The sequence below is a fragment of the Puntigrus tetrazona genome, chromosome 11, assembly GCF_018831695.1.
Source record: "Puntigrus tetrazona isolate hp1 chromosome 11, ASM1883169v1, whole genome shotgun sequence".
Classification (NCBI taxonomy): domain Eukaryota; kingdom Metazoa; phylum Chordata; class Actinopteri; order Cypriniformes; family Cyprinidae; genus Puntigrus; species Puntigrus tetrazona.
In genome coordinates, this window is record NC_056709.1 from 19,876,278 (window position 1) to 19,896,183 (window position 19,906).

At 41.9% G+C, this 19,906-nt stretch overlaps 1 protein-coding gene across 13 annotated transcripts in view; it reads left to right on the plus strand.

Annotated features, from left to right (window-relative positions):
• ppfia4 (PTPRF interacting protein alpha 4) overlaps positions 1–19,890 on the plus strand; it is an 85,701-nt gene extending 65,811 nt beyond the window's left edge. For 4 of the 13 annotated variants that reach the window (XM_043252138.1, XM_043252143.1, XM_043252141.1 and 1 more), the window contains exons 15-30: positions 1,046–1,274; positions 1,406–1,441; positions 1,633–1,763; positions 8,883–9,001; positions 9,224–9,305; positions 10,276–10,357; positions 10,554–10,754; positions 11,882–11,944; positions 12,296–12,322; positions 13,212–13,387; positions 13,476–13,573; positions 15,173–15,348; positions 15,463–15,531; positions 16,488–16,668; positions 16,932–17,028; positions 17,965–19,890. In XM_043252138.1, the coding sequence (XP_043108073.1) occupies positions 1,046–1,274; positions 1,406–1,441; positions 1,633–1,763; positions 8,883–9,001; positions 9,224–9,305; positions 10,276–10,357; positions 10,554–10,754; positions 11,882–11,944; positions 12,296–12,322; positions 13,212–13,387; positions 13,476–13,573; positions 15,173–15,348; positions 15,463–15,531; positions 16,488–16,668; positions 16,932–16,993 (1,732 nt within the window). In that variant the 3' untranslated portion in view covers positions 16,994–17,028; positions 17,965–19,890. The remainder of the gene's footprint in view (positions 1–1,045; positions 1,275–1,405; positions 1,442–1,632; positions 1,764–8,882; positions 9,002–9,223; positions 9,306–10,275; positions 10,358–10,553; positions 10,755–11,881; positions 11,945–12,295; positions 12,323–13,211; positions 13,388–13,475; positions 13,574–15,172; positions 15,349–15,462; positions 15,532–16,487; positions 16,669–16,931; positions 17,029–17,964) is intronic. The other 9 variants (XM_043252139.1, XM_043252142.1, XM_043252145.1 and 6 more) reach the window with 5 other exon arrangements.
• The last annotated feature ends 16 nt before the right edge of the window (positions 19,891–19,906 follow it).

Genomic DNA, 19,906 nt, shown 5'->3' on the forward strand with positions numbered 1-19,906 from the left:
CCTTCAGTCGTCACCCGAGCGCCGCCCATCGTCTCTGACATTACTGAGCGACAACACGGAACATTAACTAAAAGAAACCAGATCACTCCGAAGATCTGACAGGATTGTTACAGTGAGGTGAATCACATCTGACCTGTAAGTTATAGTAAAGACAAACTCACAGTGTCTATCTAGTCGTAATGAAGATGTATACATTTCAGTTTCATCAGGCAACCATTTTTGCAGCTACATTATTATTCCAGCTGCAACTAGTCACTAGTCCTGCTTATCACAACCATGCATATACAAATACACATGATTATATATAAATCGCCAGTTTGTTGTTTTACACACATCCACACAGACATTATTTCATAGACAACAAAGTCATGAGATGCAATAAAACTTTAGTTTTAACACATAACAAAAAACACTACTTTATCATTTTTTTCTGATAAGAAGTGTGCAAACTCAAGAAACGTTTGTTTCTGTCCAGTCTGCTCTTTTTATCGTGTTTGAACACAGCTGTTGTTTTTTTTTTTTTTTGTATGGTAGTGGCATCGGGTATGCGATCATATTTCTAATTTGAAGCTGGGTTACGTTGATTACGTAGACTAATCTGCATTGTTTTGAATGGGCCGCTTCCAGTCTTGCCTTTGATTTGCATCCAGCAAGTTCTGTGACATAATTGTGACGTCTTTACGTTTGACTGTCCTGCTCGTGCGGCACTCAGAAAAAAACAGGCCAATAAGAAGAGAGAGAATCATGAATCGTAATTAGGCAGGCCAAAATGTACTTGTTCGAGATAAAACACACCCAGATGGTTTTTGTTACTTATACCAGAAATATATATTCTGGAGGACATCAACACCTAAAATAAAACTCTAAAAAAAGTCCAAGGAGTACAATATGGAACCTTTAAAAAGACAAAGAAGGTTGAAAAAGAGTTTTAATTTGAAGTGTATTCTGCAGATAGTACAGTCTGGTGCTGTTTGTGTCTGTTTTATGTAGGACTTTTAAATGATCTCCATCTAGGTGATAAATCTCTTTTCTCCTTCTGTTCCAGAATGATCCAGGTAGAAAGGGAATCAGCAGAGCTCCGGGCGGATGAGATCGAGAGTCGGGTCAACAGCGGCAGTATGGACGGCCTGAACGTAACACTGCGGCCACGCTCCTCCATTCCCACCTCCGTCACCGCCCTCTCTCTGGCCAGTTCATCTCCTCCTGTTAGCGGCCGGTCCACACCCAAACTGACGTCCGGTTCAGCAGCCCACGAGTTGGGCATCATGACCCTGGTGATCCACCGCTTCACACTGCAATGCTTTTATTTCGTGTTCAACCCGTTAAATTGCCTTTTCTAACACTGACGGCACCTAATCACCTGTCACCTTGCATCTTCCTCTCTTTCTTCCTGCTAACACTTCAGCCTAGTGATTTAAGGAAACATCGCAGACGAGTGGCTGTAAGTGTGTCTTCATCTCTAAATGATTAAACTGAAGACTGCCTTGCTTGTGCTTATTAAGTGTGTGCATTGGATAGATGAGGATGTGTTCGTGTGTATGTGCGTTTTTGTTCAGGTTGTGTGGGAAATGTCATTCGTTTTTTTGCATGAGGTGGTTTCGTGATGATTTTGTTTGTGTGTTTTTGTCCCAGTCTCCCGTGGAGGCCCGAGAAGACAAGGCGACCATCAAGTGTGAGACGTCGCCCCCTTCCTCCCCCCGCAGTCTCAGACTAGACCAAATGAACTTCGCTCAGCTAACAGGAAGCCTTGAGGACGGCAGAGGGTAAACGCTCATACAAATCCGCAGACAATCACGTCTCAGGTGTTAATAGATCCTTCTCTGATTGAACTGGATGAGACATAATTTTCCTAGCAGGCACAATTGAGGACAGATGAGAGTTTGTTGTAGACGGAGATTCTCCCACACACACACTCAACTGCTCTTGAGACTAATTACTGTCAGCTTGCCTTTGTTTAAGTCATGTGTGACCCACATTTGTTCTGTAATACACCTCCAGGTGTGACATGCGCAATAAGAATTGTGAGCCAAGTAGATTAGTTAAATCTTTGAAAATAAGCTGATTATTGTAGGTAAAAAAAATGTCTAAAACTTGTTCACACGTATTCATTTAATCTCTTGAGTGCCTTCTGCAGTTCATTTGCTTTCAGATATTTTTTTTTTCATAATTTACCTGATTTGACAAAAGATGCTGTTTTCCATTGAACTTTTTCAAAAGTGTTTTCAAAAACAGTTCAGAATTTTCTAATTATCAAATATTCTTGAACAAATGTATCACAAAAATATTAAGAACAACCTATATATATATATATATATATATATATATATATATATATATATATATATATATATATATATATATATATATTGTCACGAAGCGGATGAAGCACAGCACAAACAGAGGCGTTTGAACCCTGGAGGGCGTTTGTTTAACAATATATAGGTGATAGGTGAATGGTGAGCGGTGCACAACCGCTGTCAGTGGCGTTATCTTCTGGGTGCTCGGTGCTCTGGGTGCAGTCGGTGAGTGCGGCAACGGTGATTCTTGGGGAATTAGCTCCGTGTCGTGGTTCAAGGACTGGCTTCTAGAAGATACAAAGAGATAACAGTCAGAGACAGCATGTAGGAGTGTCGTAGCTCACTGGAGTGCGAGCCTGGCGTGGCTTATCTGGCCACCGGCAAGCGAGCTCCAGGTGCGGCGAGTCCGGTGATTGAGTGGCTTTCCCAGGTGATGGTGGTTTATTCCCAGGGCAACGCTGATGGTAGCTCGGGGCGCCCGTCACCTCCCCCCCAAGCGCTGTCCTGGTCTGGCGGAGAAAACAGATGAGATCAAGGGGATACTGGGGGTGGGCGGGGAGTGACTGACAGACCTGCAAAAAGCTGACCACAGCCGGGAGAGTCCGTCGGCGTTCCCGTTGGCGGTTCCAGCGCGGTGTTTCACATCAAAGTGGAAGTCCTGGAGCGCGAGGAACCAGCGGGTCACCCTGGCATTGGTGTCCTTGGCCGGGACATCCATTGAAGGGGTGCATGGTCGGTCAGCAGGGTGAACCGCCGGCCCAGAAGGTAGTAACGCAGCTCCAGGACTGCCCACCTGATGGCCAGGGCCTCCTTCTCCACCGCTGCGTAGTTCCTCTCGGCTGGGTTCAGCTTCCTGCTGATGAAGAGTGCGGGATGCTCCTCACCTGCCTGGACCTGGGACAGGACAGCTCCCAGACCCACGTCGGAAGCATCCGTTTGCAGGAGGAAGGGCAACCCAAGTCCGGGCTCGCAGAACCGGGCTTGAAGTCAGGACTTCCTTGATCCGGGTGAAGGCCTCCTCCGCAGCGGGGCTCCAGGGTATCCTCTCGGGCTGCCCCTTCCTGGTCAGGTCTGTCAGAGGGGCGGCTATAGAGGAGAAGTTGGGGATAAAACATCGGTAGTATCCGGCCAACCCCAGAAAGCGCGTACCTGGGACTTCGTGGTTGGGCGAGGAGCCTCCGGACGGCCGTGACCTTCTGTTCTTGGGGTTGGATTAGGCCCGGCCAGCGCGGTATCCCAGGTACTTGGCCTCGTAGGCGCCAGGTGACATTTCCTGGGGTTGGCGGTGAGTCCGGCCCGTCGGAGATCCCGCAGCACCGCTCCGAGGCGCTCTGGGTGTTCTTCCCAGGTCTCAGAGTGAACCACCACATCATCCAGATAGGCGGCGCATAGTGTTGGTGAGGCGGGTAGAATGTCCATGAGCGTTGGAGCGTGGCGGGTGCCCGTGTAGCCCGAGGGGAGGGTCCGGTACTGCCAGTGGCCACCGGGGTTGAGAAGGCCGTTTGGGCTTTGCTTCGTCGGTTAGGGGACTTGCCAATAGCCTTTGGTGAGGTCAGTGTTGAGATGTGCCGGGCCCTCCCAGGCGATCTAGCAGTTCGTCCACACGGCACGGGCATCGGGTAGCCATCGAACTCAGAGACCTGGTTGAGCCGCCGGAAGTCGTTGCAGAAGCGGAGCGAGCCGTCAGGCTTGGGACCAGGGCGATCGGGCTGGACCACGGGCTGGTAGATGGCTCAATTACCCCCAACTTCAGCATTTGTTGGATTTCCTCCTCTATAGCCCGCCGGCGAGCCTCAGGGATACGGTAGGGCCGCTGTTTTACTATGATGCCGGGAGGAGTTTTGATGTCGTGCTGTAGGATGTGGGTCTGCCGGGCGATGGCGAGAACACATCCGAGAACTGACCGACCAGATGTTTGATGTCTGACTTCTGGGCGGAGACAGCATGACGCGTTCATGTCGACGACCGGGGGCTTCCTGGGTGGTGAGGGCGCTAGGTTCTCCTGGTCCCCACCCATTTCTTCAGCAAATTGACATGGTAGATCTGCTCAGGTCGGCGTTCGGGTTGCCTGACTTTATAGTTTACTGGGCCCAGCCGTTCCAGTGCGGTGTATGGTCCCTGCCACGTGGCCAGAAACTTGCAGGCCTGGGTGGGGACCAGAACCATGACCCGATGTCGCCGACTTGGAATTCGCGGCTGGGCGGGCGGTTGTAGTGGCGTTGCTGAGCTCTCTGGGCCTCCGTCATGTGCTCCCGTACCAGGGCATCACCCGTTCGATCCGGTCCCGCATGGCCTGGACGTGTTCGACGACCGACCTCTGGGTCGCCGGCTGCTGCTGCTGTTCCCAGGCCTCCCTGGCGACATCCAGCAGGCCTCGGGGCTGACGGCCAAACAGCAGTTCAAATGGTGTGAACCCAGTGGAGGCCTGGGGCACCTCTCGAATCCCGAAGAGGACGTATTTCCTCGGCCGTCACCACGCGAAGCATCCGTTTGAGGGTCTGATTGAATCTTTCGACCAGGCGTCCGGTCTGGGGATGGTAGACAGAGGTGCGCAGCTGATGAATCTTCAGCAGCCGGCAATCACACGGGACATGAACGGGGTGCCTTGGTCGGTCAGAATCTCGCTGGGGATGCCGACACGGGTGGAGAGGAGGAAGAGTTCTTGGGCGATGGCCTTGGCGGTAGCCCTTCGGAGAGGGATAGCTTCTGGATACCGGGTGGCGTAATCGACAATCACCAGAATATGTTCGTGGCCCCGGGCAGACTTTGGCAGCGGCCCTACCAGATCCATCCCGATGCGCTCGAAGGGCACCTCGATGATAGGAAGTGGTATAAGCGGACTGGGGAGGAGGCCGGGCGACGTATTCAGGGCAAGCCTGGCAAAAGTTTCGTACGTCTCCATCCAGCCCCGGCCAGTGGAAACGGTCCCGGATCCTTTGGGTGGTGTTGGCGACCCCTAAGTGTCCCGCCAATGGATGGGCGTGGGCCAGTTCCAATATTGTGTCCACCTTTGACTTTGGGACCACCAACAGACGCTTTTCCTCCCCCCTTCGCTGGGCAACACAGTAGAGCAAACCGTTTCTCCACGATGAAGTGCGGGAGAGGATGGGGGCTGGGCCGGACTTCCTCTCCCTCGAGGAAGCGCACTTGATCCCAGCAGTGTTTTAGCCTATCATCATAGCCCGACCGAATGAGCCTCTCCAGTAACCTGCTGAAACACATCAAAGAATACGTTAGCGTTAGGAGGGGACTCACCATCTCTCCCGCTGTCGGAGGTCATGAGTGCAGTCTGGCGGCGGGCCCCTCTCTTCTTCTCCGGCGGCTTTGGTGGGCTGTCGGCCCGGGCAGCGTTCTTGAGAGCCTCCGGGAAGCCCGGCCAGTCCCGCCCGAGGATCACCGGCACCGGTAGGTCTTGGACGAGGCCTACCTCCAGGTTCCAGCTTCCACCTGCTGTGGTTATTTTGACCCAGCGGGTCGAGACTTTCTTGGTGTCCCCATGGACACAGGTTATCGGCAGGCGTTTTCGGGGCGTGGAACGGGGAGGTAGCAGGCGGGACTGGACCAGGCTGACAACGCTGCCAGAGTCCAGGACGGCGTTTAACTTGCGCCCGTTTAAGGCGATGGGGACGGCCGGCGCTTCGTGGGGCACCTCCTGGTGTAACCCACAGCCCGCTAGCCAGGCCTGGGTTCCCCGAGCTGGGGTGGTAGAAGCTTCCGTGGGCATGGGTTCGTCCTTTACTGCAGGGCCCGCCGCCCGCTCTACTGGCCGCCAGGTGCCCTCCGGCGCGCGCTGCTCCTGGGGTGCCCTCCGGGGAAAAGGTGGCGCTCGCTCCCCGGCTTCCCTCTTGAGTGCCGCTTCAGCCAGCTCGACCGCTTCCACTAACTCCGAGGACGTCCGGGGATTGCGCATGCCGACCGCCTGGCGGTAGGATCGGGGAAGAGCCCGCAATCTCGACGATCTGGCGGGGGTGGGTCCTGATCCAGTAGCCAATGTTGGGCTGAGCGGGTGAGCTCGGCGACTTGAGCCCGGGCCGGTCGGCGTGGTTGGAACGCCCAGTCAAAGAACCCCTGGGCTGCGCAGATCGGAGATAGACCGACCCTTCCGAGGATCTCCCGTTTCAGGTCGTCATAGTTGGCAGCCAGGTCAGCCGGCATGGCATAGAAGCTGCGCTGCGCTTCTCCAGTTAGCAGCGGGGCCAGCGCGCGTGCCCACTCTTGGCGATCCCATCCTTCCGTGGCGGCGACATTCTCGAACATCTGTAAAAAATCTCTGGGTCGTCATAGCTGGTCATTTTTGGAAGGAGTTGCGCTGCTTGAATGCGGGATCGGGCACGGCGGGCGCGGTCGAGCGGCGGCACCCTGGGCAGCGAGCTCCTGCTCGAGCTGCCCTTGTCGGTTCGCCAGGTGTTCTACGATCTGCTGCTGTCGAAGGGACACCTCTGTGAGTTGCTGTAGCAGCTCCTCCATCTCCTGGCCGGGTCGCGGCGCTTAGCTGGAGGACAAAGAGAAGAAAAAAAGATGAGTCGGGTAGGTGCCCTTTAAACAAAATGGCGTCCATGGCGTAATGTTCTCGCTTTCTTCTCTTTGTTTCAAGGTGTTTGTGAGTGCTTCAACATGGCGCATTCTCCACCACTTGTCACGGGGCGGATGAAGCACAGCACAAACAGAGGCGTTTGAACCCCGGAGGGCGCGTTTATTTAACAATATATAGGTGATAGGTGAATGGTGAGCGGTGCACAACCGCTGTCAGTGGCGTTATCTTCTGGGTGCTCGGTGCTCTGGGTGCAGTCGGTGAGTACGCAACGGTGATTCTTGGGGAATTAGCTCCGTGTCGCGGTTCAAGGACTGGCTTCTAGAAGATACAAAGAGATAACAGTCAGAGACAGCATGTAGGAGTGTCGTAGCTCACTGGAGTGCGAGCCTGACGTGGCTTATCTGGCCACCGGCAAACGAGCTCCAGGTGCGGCGAGTCCGGTGATTAGTGGCTTTCCCAGGTGATGGTGGTTTATTCCCAGGGCAACGCTGATGGTAGCTCGGGACGCCCGTCACAATATATATATATATAATAAAGGATTTGAACGTAGGACAACTTTTAATGCTAAATAAAATCACCATAGACTTACTTATACAAAGAATTTCTAAATGATTTTCTGGTGGGCAGCTTTCATGCTGTGTTTTTAATTATGTTGTTCCAGATGTTCTCTCTAGAGCATCGTCTACTATTTAATCTCTGTAAAGGTTCAGCTGGGTGTGATGTTTTTATACAGCTAAATTTAATGACAATACCATGGGTTTAATACAAATCACACTTTGTAGTCTGACTAATTTAATTCAAATAAGACTTTCACAAGGTGTCCTGCATGCTCAGACTAATAAACATTGATTTGAATCAAAGCAAGAAATCACATCTGATGTCCCGTTTTTCAGTCTCTCACCGTCTTTTGTACTCCCACATCACTGCTGGGGAGTTAAAATGCATCTCAGAGCAGCCCAGCTCCAACACGATTTAATGCTTCGCACAAATTTATGGTGATGTTAGGGGAAGAGTGATTTCATTACGATTGAATTGGTTTTGATAGTACCAAATAAGAGTGCAGGAATAACTACGAATTTCTCAGCAGGGTAGGCAGTTAGCCTAATTAAAAGAAACGATATAACTACATGTTATATAGTGTGAGGCGTTGGTCACACAGGACAGGTTTTTTGTGTTCTGTCTTGCATACACATACTTCAGATAAATCAGTTTTTTTTTAAAGCATTTCCCTTTCAACTTGGGGATTATTAAGGGCAAAAATTCTCGCCATTGTTACTGTTTCTGTTCAACTGCAGTTTCACATTGCTGCAGGTCTCATTAGCATTAGCTCAACTTAGTTTCGCTATTTATAATAGTTGCTAATGCCACCAGAAATTCTTCAGAATGAATGACTTCCAGGTGCTTTTTCGCTACATATTTTTCATTGTGAACATTACTTAAAGTGCTGGTCTACCCAAAAATGAAAATTCTGTTATCATTTATTCACTCCCGTCTGTCAATCCAAATCTGTAACTCTTATTTTTTCTGTGGAACTCGAAAAAACGCAAACCGCTTCGTTTCTCAATGACTTTTCTCTTCCACTGAATTTTTTTGCCTATATAATGGAAATCAGTGGGAACCAAAACAGTTTGGTAGCAAACATTCTTCCACAAAAGAAAGAAAGTCATACAGGTTTGGAACGTTAATCTTGACGAAGTGTTCATTAAAGCAATATAACCTTAACTGTTATAAATTCAATGTAAACCATGACTTTAACAGTTATTACATATGGTTTCACATAACAAAAAAATACAATTTTACTAAATTACTAAAAACATTATTCCTCCGCCAAACAATGGTAGTGGTTGCAACAAAGTGGTTGCCGAGCAACACACAGTCATGAACAAAGGTGTATGTTTGTAGAATAATTTACAACAGCTTCGAACACTGCTCAACCAATCAGAATTAAGGACCGGAAATATCCATTTTAGAATTCTTTGTGGACTATCCCTTTAAATGCTTAAAAAGTCACACAGTGTCTCTCTTTTTCCTCATTTTCTCTTTCTGCTTAGGGGCAACAAAAAGAAGGGCATAAAGTCTTCTATTGGCCGTCTCTTTGGCAAGAAAGAGAAATCGCGTTTAGATCAGCCTTTGAGCAAGGATGGCCAGATGACACCACCTGTCATTCCAGGTAGCATGAAACAAACATACATTACATGCGGGAAATGCCATGTTTTTATTACAGCTAGAGGGTCAGTTTTATTAAAGTACTTTAAATGTAAGAAAAATCATACTTACAATCAGATGGTATTTGGATTATTTGTCTTAAAAAAAAGTCATGTTTTTTGACACGTTGTACCTACAGTAAGTGAGTAAAGATTGTATATTCCGTATTTTAATATTTAACATTCAGATTTCGAGATGGGTATTGGAGATACCATGACCTTGAGCAAACTGGGCACACAGGCAGAGCGAGACCGCAGGATGAAGAAAAAGTAGGTCTTCTCTGCTTTATATCTCACTTAAACAGCTCCTTCGCCTTGACGCCCATCAGATCACCCTGAGACATTCACTAATCTGACCTAATCCTCATTACCTAATTACACAGCTCAATTAAAGCAAATGACCAATCAATTGGATGGCAAAGTGCCATTTCCTGCAGATAAACAAGTTACAAATAACACTTAATAGTAGACTAATAACATGGCCTCATTTGAGTGTACTTTACCATCTTGTAGAGTCTATCCTCATCTCCACATCTTATCTCTGTCCCCTGACCATTAGCGTGACAGAAAAAAATAGGTTTCCTAATTAGCACCTGCCGTGTGGATAAGTTTGTGTGTGTGTGTGTGTGTGTGTGTGTGTGTTGTGTGTTTGTGTCCATTCTTTGGCACTGTGCTAAGAACAAAATGTGCTTCTTGTTTGAGTGTTAGATGAGAAAAACAAATTGGATAGCCTTTGCATATGAAATAAATGATGTTGAAAAATAACCTAGAGCTGTTCTCTAATTCAATGAAAATCTGATTCAGAGAAATTAATGTTTAAAATAATAAGAACATAATAAGAACAAATGTAATAAATTACATTTTAAAATAGATTTAAACAGAAAACTGTTTTAAATTGAATAATTACCTCAAACCTGAAATGGTAATGTAGTAATGTATGTTATGAAAATGATATTATATTATATTATATTATATTATATTATATTATATTATATTATATATCAGGTCTGAATTTGAAGTTACCCTTTCATGCTAAAAAAAACTATTAATATTTTCCAGACTTTATATATATATATCTTTATATATATGTGTGTGTATATATATATACCGCACGATTAGTTAATAATAATAGTAGTAGTTAACTACTGCACTCTATTCTTCATACGTTTGATTGATGTGAGTTTGACGTCTCTAGGGTTGTGTTTCCTCTAAGCTCTGACCTTTCTTTGTCTTCTGTCAGACATGAGCTGCTGGAGGATGCTAGGAGGAAAGGGCTTCCTTTTGCTCAGTGGGACGGCCCGACTGTGGTCTCCTGGCTCGAGGTACAAAGATATCAGCCACAATCCCTCCCACGGTGCTGTAATGAGCACAGCATTCATGATCTCCATGATTATAATCACACAAATCAAAGGGGGGTGGGATGCGGATGACAATAATTACGATAATTACTTACTCGCTCTGATGATGATGGAGATAGCGAAGATGCATCTTGACGTTCTTCTCTCTGACTTCTTCCAGCTTTGGGTGGGCATGCCAGCTTGGTATGTGGCAGCGTGTCGTGCCAATGTGAAGAGCGGCGCCATCATGTCGGCACTGTCGGACACAGAGATTCAGCGAGAGATCGGCATCAGTAACCCACTGCATCGGTTAAAACTGAGACTGGCCATTCAAGAAATGGTCTCACTGACAAGTCCGTCAGCTCCTCTCACCTCACGCACAGTAAGAACCTGCCTGTAAACTACTCAATTGGAAAAGTTTTATTTTATCTTATTATTTTATAATTCATCATTAATTATTTCTTATTAAAATATATATATTTTTTTGTATTTGATATCTCATTTAATTCTTTTTTACTGAAATAGTTTTTATAATAACAATTTCTGTAAAAATAATGTAAAAAATAATGTTAAATAATAAAATAATAAAATAATGTTTGGTAATTTAATTATTTTAGAATTAAGTAGTTAATATTTATTATTATAAAAATTATATTTTATCATTTTGTTAATCATTTTTAAATACAATAATTATATTAATATGATAATAACTGTAGAAATAAAATAATCAATTTATCAAAAAATATATTGCTATAAAATGCATTTTTATTTTATTTACAAATGTTAATTTGCAAATTATAAATGATTTATAATTATATTTAAGTGTAATATTTTAGTAAATACATTATAATCATATAAATAATTTAGTGCTATCAAACAATTAATCGCAAATAATCACATCCAAAATAAAAGTATATAAAAACACATGCATGTATATGTTATGTAACAAAATATGTTATGTTTATATATATTTATATATAATATCAAATATAATAAATATATGAACGCATTTAAATGTAAATACTTTCAAAATATATACTGTATGTGTGTGTATAAATAATAAATGAACAGTACAAACATATATTATATAAAGAAAAATGTATTTTGGATGCAATTAATCGTGATTAATCATTGACAGCACTAATGCATTCTATTTTTTTATTTCAATATTATTTTATTATATAAATAGTTTAATAGTGCAATAAAATTATTCTATTTAAAAGTTTAATTAAATTATTTTTATAATAATTTTTGTTTGAAAAAACACAGTTTGGGTTTTATTTGAAGCCAAATAAATTATTCGAGATTTTGGTCCAATTTAGAATAAATAGGCATCTGTACACCTACGTCATATGAAGAAAACAATTGCCGGGGGTGTTAGTAACATGATTGCCAACTGTACAGATTTGCCTTAAAGGGACTTTGCTGCAAAGGTGGATATGAGGACTATGCCATGTGGGATCATTTATCTGTGTGTGTGTGTGTGTGTGTCTGTTTTTCTCTGTTCAGTCTTCCGGAAATGTGTGGGTGACTCACGAGGAGATGGAAAACATGGCAACCTCGACCAAAATGGTTAGTCCATCTGGGTGACTCCCTTGTGCCCGCGGTGCCATGCATATGCCACGCTTCCGCAGCCCTCACAACCCCCAGCCTGCTGCCCCTGAATCCACCCCCATCTCCCTCTGCCCTGCAAACTACCCAAAGAGTGCGCTTATTAAACCTTTTGCATGTTTCTGCGTGATTGCTGTCCTGTCGCTTTGCAAAATTATGCAACTGCATTTGCAGTAACCTAGTAACGATCATAGCTACTTGCCGTGCACTTCATCTGTTCTGACTGGACTAAACTTATTTAGCTGGAAGAGAGCATTGTTAACACTGTCCTCTGTGCTCTAACACGCTGTCACTCTGGCCTTTGACTGACAGGAGAATGAGGAAGGAAGCTGGGCTCAGGTGAGGGAGCAACTGAGAGCTTTCCAGTGACCTCTTTTATGTGGTGTTCACTTTCCATTATAAATGTCTGTCAGTAGATTGCTGTATTTATGGCATAAAAAAGAATTGACAGATTTCCATATGAAGTTTAGTTTAGTTTTAGTTCTGCATGTAAGCAATACAATGAGAACTTTAATATATCAAAATTTAACATAAATGTATTATGTTTTATTTATATTACTTATTACATATATTTTTATTTAATTGTACATTTTAATATAATTTTAAACACTAATAATTTGTTTCTAATATATATAAATATATATATGTATATATAACACAAACAGATGCAAAAATATAAATATGTATATATATATATATATATATATATATATATATATATATATATATATATGTGTGTATATCTATCTATCTATCTATATATATATATATATATATATATATATATATATACACACACAGTATATAATAAAAATATGCAATGTTCATATACTAAATACATTTACATATAATATAAGAAAATAAATATAGAAATTAATTTACATGTAAAATACATGCAAAATATATACTTTATGTGTGTGCTTGATTATATACATAAAACACAGTACAAACACATAATATGTAACATGTATCTGAAGATTTAATTAGCAAAATCTGATTAACATTATATTATATTATTACATTATAATTTTTCTTATATTAAATATAACATTATAACTAGAAAATATATATATATATATTTATATATTTATTTTTATATCTTATTTTTGGTGCGCACCTAAATAATAGAATCTAAATAAAATGACTAAACTAAACCCATTTTATGACAAATCCAAACCCAAGATCCAGCTGACAAAGACACAGTGAAATAACACCTTTTGTTTTTCAGACACTAGCATATGGTGACATGAACCATGAGTGGATTGGGAACGAGTGGCTGCCCAGTCTCGGCCTGCCTCAGTACCGCAGCTATTTCATGGAGTGCTTGGTGGACGCTCGTATGCTGGACCACCTTACTAAGAAAGACCTGCGCACACATCTCAAGATGGTGGACAGCTTCCACCGGTAAACTATAGGACTGACTGCTCATTTTTAATAACTACAGTGTGAACCAGACTTTGTATGGAATGGCATATGCAATGTATCCTTACAGGGCTAGTTTGCACTATGGCATCATGTGCTTAAAAAGGCTCAACTATGACAGGAAGGAGCTGGAGAGAAGAAGAGACGATTTTCAACACGACATCAAAGGTATGAATAAATTAACAATGCACTCTCTGGATTCATTACTTCTAAGTTACGAAGGGAAGAGCACTATCTAGTGGCAGTAACTGTTATCTGCATTTTGGTGGCAGGAATGTGTGAGGTCAACAGCTGAGCTTTTTAGTGTCAAATTCATTTAAAGGGACGGCGCCCGGCTGAACTTCAGCATAACACATGAACTTGACACAGCTGTCACAGCTTTTTAAAATCTTTCATCTTCATCGCTAAAGACGCACGCACCAACTGCTTAAGACACACACACTTAAGCACATTACGTACAAGATTGTACAAACAGAAAGCAGGCTGGCCAGCTGTGCAAAATGATCATGCTCCACATATACTGTTACCTAAACACAGATATTTCCAGTACTGTTATAAACACAGACCCCTTCGAAGATTTGCTTTATTAATGTTTACTTGCATGGGTTAGTGGTCTGTTCAGTCTTATACTACAGTATATCATGCAGACTGTATATCACAATACACATTTTGTTACAATAGCTGTATGTGTTTTATTTAGTGCTGTCAATCGATTAATCACATCCAAAATAAAAGTTTACATTTGCTTACATTACATACACATGTATATATTTAATATGTATATATAAATGCGCACACACATGCGATATATATTTTCTAAATATTTACATGTATATCTATCTATATATATAATAATATAACATATACACAGACACATATATAAATATTTAATTAAATTTTAATGTAACATTTTTTCCTAAAAGTATACATGCATGTGGTTGTACTATATACATACATACTGTGCATACGTATATTATGTAAACAAAAACTTTTTATTTCGGATGTGATTAATTTTGTCATATATAAAAAATAAAACCACTAGACATAAAATATTAATTGATCATTTTAATAAAATTTTTATATTATTTTAATTAATAGTTTATTTTAATGACACATTCATGGTTCACTGATGCTGATTAACGATGTAAGAGTCCAAATTAGTTATTATTTTTATTATTATTATTATGAGGTTATAACTGATTCGCAAAAACTGAAAGTAGAAATATTTTGCTGTTATAAATATAAATATAAATATATTGCTGGTATACACTTGTACTGTAAAATGTTTTAATTTTATACTAAAATTTACAATAATATTTTTGTGTATTTTATACAATAATAATTTTGACTTTCAAACATTAAAACATGAAATATTTCATGCATATTTCATGAAACTGCATAATTACGTGTTTTGTCCGTGTAATATTCTAACCGTCTGCCAATTAAAATAATGCAAATGTGTAAATAAAAGGAGGATAGTACACAACGCATTCATAAGTGTTGTTAAACTTGTTAAACTAGCAGAACATGCAGAAATGAGGTTTGCAGCATTTACTGTCAACCAAGCAGTTTAGATGCAGAATAACAATCACATTCAGTTTATGCAATTATTTAATTCATTCGTAGCATTTGATTTGATAGTCATGCTGAAAGTCAAATGGAAGTCATTTGAGTCTTATATATGAGTTTGAGTCTAATATGAAACCAAAGAACCATTTTGTGTCTAGAAGAGGTAATATTCGCCAATGCATGTATTGTCACTCCCAGATACCCTGGTGTGGACCAATGATCATGTGATGCAGTGGGTTCAGAACATCGGTCTGAAAGAGTACAGTAATAACCTGCTAGAAAGTGGCGTGCATGGAGCTCTCATTGCCCTGGATGAGACATTTGACTTCAGCAGCTTGGCCCTCATTCTACAGATTCCCATGCAGAACACTCAGGTGAGGAACACACATGATGTTTAATAGCAGTTTAAAGACTACTCCGTTCTGCTCTAGCATAGAAAACTAACTACTGGTGGTCTTTCCAACATCCCATGTCTCTGTGTCTTCCAGGCCAGGCAGATTCTGGATAGGGAATTTAACAACCTCTTAGCATTGGGAACAGATCGACGCCTGGAAGAGGTTGGTAAACTTTTTTCATTTTGGCTAAAATTTCATGTAATGTACATGTAGATTTTTCATATGTCATATCCACACTTTGCAGTCTACTGCCAAACACATGCAAAACATAGACTAGAGCTTCTAATGTACTAGGAAAAAAACTTTAGCAATTTAGTTTTGTTAACACTGTTTAGAATGGAGCAATGACAATCGATTATGATTACAGGATTAAGGCTTATCTTATTTAGTCATTTTCATTTGTACATCAATTATAAACCAATCATATTACTTTATATAAATTGTAATTAATGTATGGATTTCTACAGTGAAAAACATCTTAAATGCAGATTTCAAAGTCTTTTCAATGCAGGTTTTTAAAGTGCCCCTAATGAAAGGCTCATACTTTGGTTTTGGGAGTCCCCAGCAATTGGTTGACATGCATGCAGAGTCAAAAACACTTTCATTGTCTTATAATATGCATTCATAAACTGATATTTTTACCACTACAATTGCAGCACCTACTGGCAAAGAATGAATTTGCATTTTCATTCAGACCAACAAGAGCATGCCCGCAATATGCTAATGTTTCGTGACATCAGCTGTTTTTAAAACGCCTTTTAGAGTCGACTCTTTCTTTTGAGAGAGTCGTTTTCATTTTCTTCATTCACTTAGAGCTGTGTTACACACTGCATGAAATATCATTTTCATAAATCCATAAAAGGAAACATGAACTAGAATATTTACGTTATCCCTACTTATTTTAAAATGGCCATTTTGTGACACAAGAGTAATGTGAGAGTGCTTGTCTGCGGCCCGGACTGAGCTGCTCATCGTTAATGTTGACGTCATTGGCATGTATCACTGTGCCGTGATGTTCCCTTCTCTGTTGTCATATATGAAATAGCACAGATGTTGGCGGAGTCGTACTTCAGAACAGTATCTTAACCCAGTTGTTGTGATGTCATTCCTTTCAACAGTGCGATGACAAGTCTTTCCGAAGGTCTCCATCGTGGCGTAAGCGCTTCAGGCCGAGGGAAGGCCAGGGCCTGGGTATGATGCCAGGGTCCATTGAGACTCTTCCCGCCGGCTTCCGCCTCAACACCATGTCCATTCCCCCCTCTATGACTGCTGTGCCCAAGAAACAGCTGCAACCAGAAGGTAGAAAGGGGGGTGTTTTACGAGGGTGAAGCGAGTTCAGCCGTGCCATTAACACTTTGCTCTTCAACGGTTGCAGTACAGTACTAACAAGTAGCGCCTTCTCTAACTCTTTTACAGTTTATCTCGCTGCACTAATTGAAAAACATGAATGCATTTTGACTGTGAAAGCATGTGTGGAAAGTAACTAATATTAATGGCACAGGTCAGGGTCATTCAGCTTGTGTCACTGCATGTTTTCTCCCCTTTGTGTCTCTGTGGTTCAGCAGCCGGTCCCCCGGCCCCGCAGAGACTAGACCCCTCAGCTGTCAGGACTTACTCCTGCTAACTTGCTTTTACTAATCACTGCACTCACACTAACAGGTAAGCTGGTCACTGCAGCCTCTCTGATCAGATAGAGATGTTTGATGATTCTCAGGTTCATTTCTTTGATACTGTTTTCTTCTGCGTAAAACTTAAGTAGCTTAAACTTCTATAAAACAGAGAGTTCATATAGTCCGCCAGGAACTGCCTAGTAAGCAATCCGAACATGCAGCAACTGAATAGTAACTGATTGCGTTATTGTACTCCATTTTTTTAGTCTAATGGATTATGTGAATGTGAGCTCATGACTGTTTCTTCTCTGTATGTCATTTATTAAAGTATATATTTAGTTTGTGTAATTATGAGGTATTTAAATGTAACATTTTGCAATTATGTCAGTGTTCTTCTGGGTTTGATACAAGCTCGTTCATTAGAATTTGCAGCATAATGTTGGTCAACAAAAACAACTATTCACTTTTTATTACACAAACGGGCCATTCACACAGTAAGCATTTTTTCATTTTTTATTTTGTGTAAATGTGCTCTACACGGGCATACAGTTTCAGCTGCATCTTCTGCATGACACAGCATTCTAAAAACACAGTGATCGAGTTCAAATAAATCTGTAGACCTTTTTTTTTTCACTCTACTACTCTCTTGCAGTTTTTTGCATATAACACGGTAAAGAAGCCCAACTTTTAAAAAACACTCTTCTGTGTGCATTCTGCGTGTATGGCCCATTACACCAAACGCAAAAACCTGCATCTAAAGACTTTAAATTCTGAATGTTAAGCTCACCATTTGAATAAAGCATAAATTCCTCTATAAAATAACAAGATACAGTACATCTACAGACACAACAGGCTTGTGTTTACACTGTCCAGACTGCTTTTTTATCGACTGATATACATTACTTCAACTTGTATCGAACCCTAAGTATATATGTTTTTAAAGAAATATGATTTTGTTTCTGTTGTGCTCTCATTTCCCTACCAGTGCATTCCCACTACCTGTACGGACACATGCTTGCGGCCTTTCGAGAATGAATTATGCCAAAATCTGGGGACACCTTGAAAGGATGAGGGAAGGGTTAACCTCCGGCCCTCCCCTGTCCTCAACAACACCAGAGCTTTCTTGGACACCGTGCAATAGAGGGGGCCAGAAAGATGAATTTTTTTCGAACTCTGAACGCGTGGGACGCATAGCAGAGAAATCTCGTCCTATCAGTCATTTCCCAGTAATCCCGGTTCTATAGTCTTTGTGGTGGTCGTACTTAACTGGTGTACTTGGCCCTGTAGTCTGTCAGTGCTATAGTCTGCTCCTTTGGGTGTGCCGTTGGCATTTTACTATATAAGGCTTTCTCCCCTTTGGTTATGCAAAATATTAATCAACGTCTCTGTATATATGAAAAACAGAAAATTATGCTATTATGTTTTTTATGGAAATATATATCGGACTTGTATATGGAGATGAATATATCATATGAATTTTAAAGTCTCAGTTGTGACTGTTTCCTGTCGGTTAGACAGCTCCGTCTGCTAGAACGATGTTGTATAGTCGGTGTCTTACACCAGTGGTGACTGGAGAAACGTGCGTTTGTGTTCACATCAGCAGTGCTTATCCACGTAATACACTTCCAGGAGTCCGAGACCGTTTTAAGCCATGATGCTAAATATTGTCGAGCATCAGGGAAAGCAATAGACTTCAGTTCACTTAGCATCAGGAGAAAAAAAAAGCAAAAACGTAGGACCCGCAAACAAACGCGATCTTCGCCACTTGAAATTCAGCATCAGAACGGGAGCAAATGATTTTTCGAGCAACCAAACCGGTTAAGAGTCTTGGGCATTTCTTATTTATTTATTTAGTTTTTTTTTTAAGACAGTATTTTCTGTAATTCACAGGATGTATCGTGCTATTGTGGCAGCTACTGTAATGTGTGGAAACGTGTGTATGTGTCTTATAAGTGTTACACAATGCTGACAAATCATGTTCTTTAAAAAGTGCTCTCTATTAAAAGAAGAAGTATTAATATAAGTGACTGTTTTTTCATTTTATACACCAAAAAAAATCATCACTGTCATTCTTAAAATAATTCTATCCTGTTAAATGAATGATTGATGATCAAGCCTTGTTTGTGCTGTGTGGGTCACTGTTGGCTTTGGGGCGTCCGGTGGAGCATGCATGCCACTAAACTTGACAATCACTGTAGCATCTTTTGCCTCTCTTTCTCGCTCTCAGTCATCATTACCACAGATCTGAAGGAATATATCACCAATCAAACACTTGAACTTGAAATCCTGTGGTGTGCTGCTCTTTTTTAAGCCTCGATCTGCCAATTGTGCCTAGCCTTTCACAGCCAGTTTAGTTGGTTCTGTTTTCGTTTGTAATGTTCGGCGCTGCTCGCTGAATATCTATTTGATCTTTTAGTGGCTTGCTAAAAAAGAATGCCTTGACGAGGACCAAGCGTTTCCCTGATGCGACGGTGGCGGAGTAACTGAAGCCTCTTGCTTTGCAGCGTGTTCTTCTGTGATGGTCATTTTTACGCTAATTTGTTTCTGTAGCTCTTGACAGTAATGTGAACTGTAAAACAGGTGCAAGTCTCTCTCTTTCTCTCTCTCTTTAGCCCCCTCACGAGCTCTTTCTCTTCTGTGTGCATGTAAGGTTTAATGTGTGTGTGTAAATAGCCGATTTATGTATATAATTCTGTATAGAGTAGATGCAGGTTCCACATAAAGCATGTGGTTGAACAAGTGAGATTTTTTTCTTTGAATGTGATGTTTGTTTAGTACCGCTCAGCTGCTGTTGAGTTTTTTTGTTTGTTTGGTTTTTGGGGTTTTTTTTCACTTTAAATGTAAAAAGCTGGCACAAATAAAAAATTATATATGAATATATAAAATAAATATTTACCTTATGTATTATAAATCTTTTCATGGATTTT